Here is a 12,116-nt window from a genome sequence, read left to right on the forward strand (position 1 = left end):
TTTGTCTTGCAAGTTACTTGATAACCCTGCTAGTGCTGGTAAAAAGCATCCAGTCCACACTGTAAGTGATTGGCATTTGGAAGGACATTCAGCTGTAAAAATCATGCCAAGATTGACCTTGCCTGTGCTGGTGCCATGTAAAAAGCACTCAGTCTACTCTGTGGAGTGATCGGTGTTAGGAAGGGCATCCAGCCATAAAAACCCTGCCAAAACAAGCACAGCAGCTTGGAGTAGTCTTCTACCTGGCTGGCTCCTGTCAACTGTCCTACCCATGCATGCATGGAAAACAAACAAGGTTGACTTCGTCTTTCAACCATGTGGGATCAATAAAATGAGTACCTGTTGAGTACTGGGGCCAATGTAATTGATGTACCCTCTTCCCTGAAATTGCTGGCCTTGTGCCAAAAATCTGAAACCAATATAATATAATATATATATATATATATATATATATATATATATGACTGAGAAATATGGATGTTCAAGAAATTGTGTGAGATCCATTCATAAAGCAATTTGTCCAATATTTCCAACTAATGCAAGCCTATGTGCAGTCAGTCAACCTACTAGAAGTAACAACCAGCTGTTCCTGGAATCTCACTCTTCTATTTTAAAATGGAAGACACATTGGATAATACTCTCCTAGGTATATATCTTAAAAGAAAAAAACGTTCGGATTGTCATGGTTAAAACACTTTTTGATCATAAATCTGCTTAATGTTAGGAATGTCCTGGGCTAAACAACAACTCCAGCTATTATCCAAATTTACCCAGCAATGTCATTCAGTCTGACAAATTGGGTAGTGAGCAGGCAGAAGGTAAATGTAAAATATTTAAATCTTTCTTTTATCTTTCACTTGTTTCTGTCATTGGACTGTGATCATGCTGGAGCACTACCTTAAAGGGTTTCATTGAACAAGTCAATCTCAGTACTTAATTTTAAGACTGGTACTCTTTCTGTTGGCTTCTTTTGTTAAACTCCAAAGTTTCAGGGATGTAAACAAATCAACACAAGTTAGCAATGGTGGTTGAGACAAACACAGACACATACATATATACAACAGGCTTCCACACAGTTTCTGTCTACTAAATTCACTCACAAGATGTTGGTCTGCCCAGGGCTATAGTGGAAGACACTTACCTAGGGAACCACTAAGGTCATTTTTCTTTTTCTTTCTTTTCTTTTCTTTTTTTTTTTTTTGAAATGGAATCTTCCAAACCTGAGTTACCTCATTAGTGAAATTGATAATTAGAAAATGAAATGCTATATTTATCTCTATTGTTTGTTTTTTATTTTATTTTTTTTTTCTTATGTGACAGCTAATTGACATGAATTTGAAGTAAACTACTCAACACAATTAACAAGGCTTGATGTGATAGCTTCACTGTCCCTGTTTTTGATTCCTATCTGAATCTGTTAATGAAAGTGGCTGCTGGCCAAATTGATAAGGTGCCAGCCTACTGATTGAACATTAGGTTAGGTTGATGGTGTTTGCATCACTTCACTGTATTTCTGACAAAGATGTTTAACTGCAATAGATATTAACTGATAAAATACAGGTCTGTATTGTAGATAGTAGTCTCTTTCTCTTCATTTTGGCAGAAGTAAACTTACCTCCTCATGATGCTTATGAGGCATTTGTGAGTTAGATATTTTTGTGTGGTACTGGCAAAGAATAGAATGTGGAACAGTGGCTGCCTGTTTGGTCAATACTGTAACTCATTTTATTTCACTTCATAACACAAAAGCTTTTTTTATATATATTTTCTAATTAGAGGAGAGAAAAGTCAGCACCTGTGAAAGTCAGTGCCTTTGTAGGACCTCCAAGACTTGTAAAAGGGGAGGAGAAAGTTATTTTCAGTCTGGAGACTGTGGCCCAACTACTTGCAGCAGAGTGTACTTTTTTAACCCTTTAGCATTTAAACTGACCATGTCCAGCCCAAGCATTCTACCTGTTCTATGTTCAAACCAGCCAGATCCAGCCTTTCACACCTACCCTATAATGTCATTCTAAAAATAAACAATCACATCATTGAAATCTCAAAGCTATGAGATAATGCATGATTAATTTGAAACAATGTGCGTAAATAGGCATTGCATTTAACCTGCTGAACGCTAAAGGGTTAAAGACACCTTAGGACCAGGTGATGGTGTTAAACTGGATTATGTGAAAAGGAGCAGTTCTTTCAGTGGCTTTCACACAGTTTGCCATCTGCCAAGTTTCAATTAGATCTTGGTTAACCCAAAACTAGGGCAGAACAAACCTTGTCCAAAGTGTTGTGCAGTGGAATTGAATCCAGAACCATACAATTTCAAAACAAACTTCTTAATCATGCAGCCTTAACTGTGACCAGTGTAGATGATTCATCATCGCCATCATCATTGTCCTCATCATCTTAACATCCATTTTTCCACTCTTGCTTGAGGCAGGTTTTTTTACAGCCAGATGCCCTTCTTGTTGCCAACACTCTCCTGTTTCCAAGCAAGGTGATATTTCCCCCATAGTCAGACATGTTTACTTGGAATATTGCAAATGAATCACAGCACTTGTGTGATGGTGATGCTCATTTTCATCTATCACAAAATATCATGACAAGGTGACACAACCATGTGTGCACACACACACACACACACACACACACACACACACACACACACACACACACACACAATCAGTGGGATTCTTTCAGTTTCCATCTGCCATATCTACCCACAGGCTTTGGTCAGTCCAAGACTATAGTAGAAGACACTTGCCCAAGGTGCCACTCGGTGGAAGTGAACCCAAAACCAAGTAAATATCTTAATCATGCAGCCATCTCACATTTCCCCATTTTTTCTATATCTATAAATTTGGTGCTTTATGACCAGACCAATGAAATATCATTATTTAATGCTATCTTATTATGCTAGTGAAAGTGGCAGCTAACCAAATTGATATAGAGCCAAGCTCTTGGTAGAACAGTTTGTATCGCTTCACTATAACTCTGTACAAGAGGATTAACTCTTGGTGGTACCATAAATCTTGCAGAAAAGTCATAGTTCATGTTTGTCAATTGTTTCGACTCAGCCAGACACTCTTCAGTTACAGTCTCACTTTAACCCCACCTCCCTGTGGCATATACAATTAAATTAACAAGATAGTTGAGTAAAGTATTTTTGTTAGGAACACATTATAATGCTGGTGGGAGATAGATATAGAATATTGCTTTTCAATCACATGGTTTTGCAATTAGTCCCACTGCAAGGCTTCTTGGGCATGTCTCTTCTACTATAGCCTCAAGTTGTGCAAAGCCTTGTGAGTGAATTTGTTGACAGAAACTGAACAAAACCTGTTGAGTGCATTTATATATCTTTGTATGTGTTTGTGTCTCCTTGTCATGACTGTCAGGGCTGTGGAATCGAAACAAAATACTTCGACTCTGACTCCTCTACTATTAGTACCTTCGACTCTGACTCCTCTTTATGTAATTAAGTGATTGTGATCTACATATTTCATAAAGCATATGCACACACTTGTGCTTTGAGTAGGCCTATATGTTATAACTGACTTATATTAAAGAATAAAGATATTGCAAGTTGGAGTCAGTATAGTTTTACTGACTCCAACTCCAGCTACCCCTTAATCCCCTTAATTGTTTCCGACTCCGACTCCACAGCCCTGGTTGTGAGCAAGTGTCACAACGTTCAGGCAGTATCCTTCATTTGCAATCTTCCATCCAGTCATGGGGGAATATCAACTTTCTTGGTAACAGGTAAGGGTTGGTGACAAGAAAGACCTCCAACCATAAAACATCTGTTCCAAAGAATTCTCTCCAATCCATGCAACCACCATCCCCATCATTATTGGTTAAGTTTCATACTTTAAAGTATGTATTTAATTGGAATATTTGAGGTGGGGGAGAGCTTTATCTGCACTAAACTCCAACAGCATATCATTTAGTGGTGCAGACCACACACCACATACAAATTCACAACATATTGTTGTGCATTTTTTTTATTTCTCTTGACACTTTTTTTCCTTTCCAGTCTTTCTGTGGTATTCTGAAAATTAAATTCTTCAACTCTGGTCCCTTATACCTAGTGCCCTTTATGGATGCATATGGCTTCTCTTCCAATGAATTTTTGCAACATTTTGGATAATCTGAAAATCCCTTCTCAACTTTTTTAAAACCTCTTCAGTTTTTTTTTTGTTTTAGATTTTTTTTTTAATTTGCCTTTTATTATTATTTATTCAGTGATATTAAGGTTTCTTATTTACTGTTTTATTGCAGAGTTGTTGACATGTACCCCAACAGGGGAGTCATTGAAATCAGAAACCCAAAATCTGTTCCTGGGGATGTGCATCGGACATTCACATTTGATTCTGTCTATGACTGGACGTGAGTAGTAATGATGTTAAATGTGTTAAATGTTTTATGAAATGTCTAATGTTTCTAGTGAGCATCGAGATAAGACTTGGTCGTAATAAATTTATTAAGGAATTTAGGAAACCACCTTTTCTTTTCATTCCAGACTTTCAAACATTTACACTGAAGCTCAGAACTGTATCCATTAGGGAATGTTTGTATTACCAATAGCTTAGTTCTCATTGCAGAATTTAATTCTACTTCTAACTTAACTGTACAAACATTTAATCATGGTAACATGGAGGTAGTCTTATTATCATTCTAAGTATTTATTTCACTTGACTAGACACAAGGTAAATTTTTGTAGGGTAAGAAAATTAGTTTGTTAAATTGTTGATAAAAAACAAATATAGCTGATATTTGTTTTATGAACCTTTCATATAGTAAAGCAAAGTCAATAGCAGTGAGATTTTAACTCTGGTCTTACAAGTGTAAACCTGAACTGTGAAAGACATTTTGTTGCCAGTGGTACGTGAAAAGACATTCAAGCAAGGCCCCTATGCAGGTAACACGTAAAATACACCATTTCGAGCGTGGCCGTTGCTCGTTACCAATGTCGCCTCCCTGGCACGTGAAAAGACATTCGAGCGAGATCGTTGCCAGTGCCGATGGACTGGCTCCTGTGCAGGTGGCACGTAAAATACACCATTTCGAGCGTGGCTGTCGCCAGTACCGCCTGAGTGGCACGTAAAACACCCACTACACTCTCAGTGGTTGGCGTTAGGAAGGGCATCCAGCTGTAGAAACTCTGCCAAATCAGATTGGAGCCTGGTGTTGCCTCCTGGTCCACCAGTCTTCAGTCAAATCAACCAACCTATGCTAGCATGGAAAGCGGACGTTAAACGACGACGATGATGATGATGATGATGATGATGATCTCTGTATTCACTCTATATTCTTTTTAAATATTATAATCAGTTATAGATAATAAATCTGTGGCAAATGTGATATGCTGTTGTGGAAAATAACTTAACTAAAAATTTCGTTACAATCTGAGCATTGTGTTTCTCTCATTATCATCATCATCGTTTAACGTCCACTTTCCATGCTAGCATGGGTTGGACGATTTGACTGAGGACTGGTGAAACTGGATGGCAACACCAGCCTCCAATCTGATTTGACAGAGTTTCTACAGCTGGATGCCCTTCCTAACGCCAACCACTCAGAGAGTGTAGTGGGTGCTTTTACGTCTCACCCGCACGAAGGCCAGTCAGGCGGTACTGGCAACGGCCATGCTCAAGATGGTGTATTTTGTGTTAAAGATATTGTGAAGAGTTATTAAACTAATGTGTAAATTATATTATACTCCCATTGATATTTAGGTGCTTTTATCTTCAGTTATCAACCACACTATTAATTACTTTTAACCATTTTAATACCCGAGACTACTCTTACTAAAGTGTTCATATTTTAATGAAAATTTTATTAAAACATGATATCATAAGATTTCAGTTGGTGAACACCTGTACAATATCTCAAAACAGAAAACCCTTCTGATATTTTGATTATGTTGAAAATTAATTCAAACATATAAGCAGTGTGATCATTAGAAATATAATCCCAGAAGAGTTAATAATATAGACTTTCTCTAACAGTAAAGACAGATGAAGACAGTAGGTTCATGTAAGTTGATCTATGACAGTACCATTTAACAGCCTGATAGTTGTCAGCTGAAGAGGGAAACTATATGTGGTTGCTTAACTCTGTTGATGTCAGCTTGCCTAGGACCACTCTTAGTTTATGATACAAACTTCATACTTTAAGGAAATCCAAGTTAAATCCTTCCATCAAAATTTCATGTCAATTTTTTTAATCCCGAACACCAGCTTAATGATAGAGGTTATTTGCTAAATACTTCATTATTTTTCAAAATTAATTGAAACAAATGCAGTATATTTCAAAGAAATGTGGTAACAAAAAGATTAATCTGCTAAAAATAGTGAACAAATTACCCTCAATTTACACTTTATCATCTTTGAAAAGAGAGGGACACATCACATAAAGATGTCGTATGCACTAATTGATAAAAAAACAGGATTATCACAACTGAAAGATTTTTGATCATAGGTCTGCTCAATCAGGATTGGTCTGGGGTTAAACAGCAAGCTGATATTTTTCCTTTTAACAATTTGATGAAACGAAAACAGACTACCACCCAACAGCAAGGTCAAATATGTTGAAATGTGTAATTTTAGAATGACTGATCTAGAATTCTATATTTTCATAATACACAGGAATGAGTAGTATGGTGGCAATGATAAGTTATGGAAATATTGTGATGCATGACTTAGTTTATCTCATTGGTTCTATTTTCAGTTCTAAGCAACGGGATCTTTATGAAGAAACATTTCGTCCTCTTGTACAATCTGTACTTGAAGGTTTTAATGGAACAATATTTGCTTATGGTCAAACTGGCACTGGAAAGACATTTACTATGCAAGGTATGGCCATTGAAAATTTTATATATTTATAAGGCTCTTTGTACTTTTATGCGTGTATGTGCTATTAGTTAATCAGAGAGGTAGTATCCGAAGATATTTGCAGGCCTTTCCAAACCAATATGGTAAGATCAATATGGCTGAAAGTCAGTTTGAAAATTTGTGGGTCAACATCTGCAGTTGTTAAGGAGAGACTTCCAGAGTGTGCAGTTCTGGAATGAAAGAGGACTAAAGTATTTAGTGCAATGTTTATGAGGAGAGACAGTGTGTTGGATGGGTCTGTGGTAGCAGTTAGAAGGAGCAGGGAATCAGTGGTTGTGGTATGTTGATAAATAACTCTTACAAGTTAACTATAACAACATGGTTTGGATATTTGTTTGTAGTGTCAGCAATAACAATCCCTGTTATCCCTATAAAACTTCTAGAAGCATATATACATACACACTTGCACACAAAATATATCATCATTTAATGTCCACTTTTCCATGCCTGCACGGCTCAGATGGAATTTATTGAGGCAGATTTTATTTGGTTGGGTGCCATTCTTATCATCAATCCTCACAAGTAAGGCAATATCTCCACGTGGCTAGACATATTTTCCATTGAAGACTGGAAACAAACATGATTTGTATGATGATGGTGCTCAGTTCCCACCACCACGTCATGACCACACACACAAAATGGGCTTCTTCTAATTTCTATGTATGAAATCCACTCACAAGGCTTTGGTCAACCTGAGGCTATATTTAGAAGACATTTGTCCTAGGTACTGCACTAAGGGACTGAATTTGAGACCATATGGTTGGGAAACAAGCTTTTCAACTACACGAACATACCTCTGCCTATAATATATATATAAATCCCCCTTATCGTACTGCAATGCAGGTATGTTGTGTGAGCTTGACAAAATGGCAGCAGCTGATTGGGACTAAAGTATCTTCTGTCTCTGAAGAAGCAGCATAGTATTTGGGATGCTATGAAAGATCGAGATTGTGAGAATGACCATTTGTAGCAAGATTGAGGAGTTTTAATTGTGAATCGTTCATAATCTGAGAATGCGAGGTACAAGACCGTTTCTTTATGTGTATTATTTTTGCACTGCTTTTGCAGATTCCCATGACTGTCTGTCGGCATCCAATTCCATTATTATGAATTTAGATTGGGAGCTTGAGTCATGATGAATCTTTCATTAGCTGATTACACAACCATGGACCCCACCGCTATGAATGCGTTGCAATTACTCTCTTGATAGAACTTGGTCCTGACCATTGATCATCTAGGATTCTTCTGCTCAGCATCAATGTAGAAAGCACCATTAGCTCAGTTGAGCTCTTCCATTACCTCTTCACAATCCACCATGCTGTTGTCCTGGGACTTCACCATATCTTTGGTAGGGTGGCTGAACAGATGCTGTGCTTTGTCAAAGGGCAGTCTGTAACTATGCAAGGCACGATCATCATTCCATGAAGTATTTTCAGTATACACACATTCCATATGTGTGACGGTTTAGTCTTTTTCTGCTGAAAAAAGACATGCTATATTGGTTCTGTGACAGTACAGATAATTCAGAATGACCAGTGAGTCAACCTTTGTATTGACAAGAAGACTTGTATCCATTGAAGTCATTAAGTATGGTAATAATAATAAGCTTATTGTATGTAGTGCTTAGGTGCTCTACAGCTCATTTGGAAAGGTGAAAAGAGAGGACAGAAAGCAGCCATAAGTAAATAGAGACAATAATGATAGCCAAAAGATATGTACAGGATAAAACATAAAGAAACAGGAAGGTGAATAGTGTAATTGTATAGTTATGGGTGCATAGTTAGTAATGTCTGGTAGAAAAGACCAAATATGTACCAAGGGGAATAACCATTGGAGTAATGTCCTCAGAGCAGGGCAAGTGGTAATTGAGCAAAGCTAGAAATTTAGAGCCAGAATATCTAAATGGGGAAATGGGTGTAAATGTTGCATATTCTCAGTCTCGATCTTTCACAGCAATGTTTGTAATATAGAATGTAGTCTGGACATCAACAATTGACTAGAGATATATGAGAGATTTTGTGATTTATACAGGGTGTCCACAAAGTCTGGGTACATGGGGATTAACACATACTTTAAGAAATTATTATTTCTTATATTTAATTGTTTATGTTACGATTTTATTTACTCCCTGTACCCAGACTTTGTTAACACCCTGTAGATTAAGATTGTGGTGTGCATGATAATTGAAGGTGAGAGACATAATCCAGGTTTGATTGAAGTTCAGTATGTAGAAGAACAAGAATATTTTAGCAAATAGATCTTTCTTGGTATTTAACGTTTGTGTATTTTAAATTTTGATTGAGAAAGAAGACAAATACAATGACACGTGTTGTTGCTAATAAATTCTACATTGATCCCAGTAAATGGTTGTTAGTAGCCCATAGAAGGGCTTCTTGAAACTCTGTTATGGTGGAGCATTGGTTATGAACTTGAGAAAAGAGGATATGGAATTAGGTATCTGCTAATAAAGTTAGCAAGGAAAGGGATTGTTGGGTCACCTCTATAGATTTTGAGTTCATGTACTGGTGTCAGCCTAAGTTAATACATTGAGTTCATAATAAATGTTTAATTACTTTAAATTTCTGGAACACTAAAAAATAGCTAAGTGTTACAAGTATTTCATACGTATATACATATGAGAATTTTAAAAGGTTGATTAAATTAAATTTTCTCTTTTCAGGTGTTAAAAATGACCCAGATATGCGTGGTGTTATTCCAAATTCTTTTGAGCATATTTTTCAACACATTTCACGTTCTGAAAACCAGCAGTATTTAGTGAGAGCTTCATATCTCGAAATATATCAGGTTTGATTCATGTTTCTTCATCTTTATGATGCAAATAATGGAAAGCTTTAGCTGTATCTTCCTTCTTTGAGTTTTTACCAATACTAATTTGTAAATCTAGTTACTTTAGACTTTCTTTTTTAAACCCGGATCTTAATTTTGAGATGTTGATGTTCCTTACTAGCAATTTCATTTCCATACTATGACAGATGAGAATCCTCATTTTTAGCACACAAAGCTTAACTACACTTAATCCTTTTACCATATTTCTGTTAGAGTATATTGTCTTTATTTCAATTAATTTTGAAAATAATGAAGCGTTTAGTAAAATAACTTCATTATTGAACTGATATTTAGGACATAAAAATTAATATGAGATTTCAATGATGGTTTTAATTTATATCACTTTGAAAACTAAAGTTTTTATCATAGAACCAAGGAAGTCTTAGGCAGGTTGGTATCATAAGGGTTAATGGAAAGCTATAAGGGGAGATATCAGAGATCATTTTACAGGAATTTAATGCAAGTCTATTGAAAGACAATGTCCAATGATGTATCAGTGCTAATAACAAAGCAATTATTTCTTACTAAAGTCCACTGCTGTTGGAGGTGGGGTGGGGGTACATGCAGTTGATTTAAACCAGCTCCACTAATTGATTAGTGTTTATTTTGTCAACTGTGAGATAATATTAACCACAACAACAAAAATAAAAATAATAATTAGAATCCTTTCTATAATAAGTACAAGGCCTAAAATTTTGTGGGTGAGGGCTTGCTAATTATATCAACCCCAGTGTTTGTCTGGTACTTATTTCATCAACCCCAAAAGGATGAAATACAAAGCCAACCTCCCAACATATGCACAATGCCAAACATTTGGGGGAAAGAGTTAGCTGATTAGTTCAACCCTTGTACTCAACAAGTATTTTATTTATGGTGATTGCTAGCAGAGACATCTATAGATGTTAATTACAGAGTGGGAGCACTAAGCAGTGATAAGTAAAATTGGAATGTTATCAGTCTGAATATGCTTGATGCATGTTCACACTGGGGGAACAAGCTACTCGCTGCATTTTGTCATGGAGAATATATCTCACTTGTTGACAAATGGTGTGTGTACACCTAGATCAGCTCACAGCACCATCTACCTAGACTATGTGATGTTAACATTTCGGAGTAGTTGTCTCCTCATCGGTAACAGACACTAAGCTGACAATACCACAAGCTGAATTAAGAGATTACCTCTCTTATGCTTTTCCAGTCACCATACGGTGACTGGTAACGCCATACGGTGGCTCACCATAAGTAAATTATGCAGGGGGTGCGCTAAGCAGTGATAAGTAAAATTGCAAAGTTATTATCAGTCTGAATATGCTTGATGCACATACGAACTGGAGTAACTTGTTCCCCAGTTTGAATATGCATCAAGCATATTAGGACTGATGACATTGCATAAATGTTAAGTGGTAGAATAGTCAAATTGACCATAGTACTTCTTTGGAACTTATTTTATTGATTTTACATAGTTGAAAGGCAAACTTAACCTTGGAGTTTTGGGTATAAAACATTAACTGAACATAACTAAATACCAGGTTATTTCTACATAAGGTGATATTTATTTCCAGCTAGTTTAATTGAAACAAGTAGAATAAGAAGTAAATTGCAATACTTGTGATAAGTGTCTGTCACAAATATATATAGTGAGTATTTGATGTATAAGAGTTGGATGAGATATGATGGCTTGGCCATCTCTCCCCAGTTCTTATATTATTTATTAAATTCAGAAATACAACAAACACGAGGTTTAACAGTAACAACAGATCAGTAATTTATTCCTGGTTGGTGTAGAGCCATTTCGTTCCTGGGTGAACAGGCATGCCGCTATAATACCAAAGGAAGCTTCGACCACATGTCGGTGGAGAGCTGAGAGATACATGTTGACACGACGCCGGCTGGATGAATAAGAGAAGGAACGCTATAACTTTTTTCTCCACCTGTTGCATTGCGCATGCGTGCTCGGGTACTTCCACTGGCGGCAAATCCCTTGCACATGCGCAATGGCACTTCCCAAGATGGCAGCCACACGTGCCACTACACATGCTTTGTGAATCTGTAATTATGATAACCATAAATAAAATGCTTTGTCATTTTGTCAAACTATAATTAAGACACTTTGCTCAAGGACATAGTGAAGCGCCTATAAAAACCTGTCCCTCCTTATAATTTTAATACCTTTTCACCAGTCACCATAATGCCACTTATGCACTGTAATATTTAGTTTTTTCTGAGTTCAGTTTTCTTGACATGGAAAAATCATTCAGTTCTTATGGGTTTATATAAGTAAATATTAAAGAAAGATTAAGTTTTTCTTATTTTCTAATTTTGTTCAACCACAAAGGACTGTCTAGTTACTGAGGATGATGAAGTACAAATTAGGAAACATTG

At 36.5% G+C, this 12,116-nt stretch overlaps 1 protein-coding gene across 3 annotated transcripts in view; it reads left to right on the forward strand.

The window, feature by feature from the left end:
- Nucleotides 1–12,116, forward strand: part of LOC106873895 (kinesin-II 95 kDa subunit) — an 81,095-nt gene that overhangs the window by 23,134 nt on the left and 45,845 nt on the right. For all 3 annotated transcript variants that reach the window (XM_014921421.3, XM_052969706.2, XM_014921422.3), the window contains exons 4-6: nucleotides 4,273–4,380; nucleotides 6,724–6,848; nucleotides 9,568–9,692. In XM_014921421.3, coding sequence (XP_014776907.1) covers nucleotides 4,273–4,380; nucleotides 6,724–6,848; nucleotides 9,568–9,692 — 358 coding nt within the window. The remainder of the gene's footprint in view (nucleotides 1–4,272; nucleotides 4,381–6,723; nucleotides 6,849–9,567; nucleotides 9,693–12,116) is intronic.

Source organism: Octopus bimaculoides, chromosome 7, assembly GCF_046866305.1.
Source record: "Octopus bimaculoides isolate indiv1 chromosome 7, ASM4686630v1, whole genome shotgun sequence".
Lineage (NCBI taxonomy): Eukaryota > Metazoa > Mollusca > Cephalopoda > Octopoda > Octopodidae > Octopus > Octopus bimaculoides.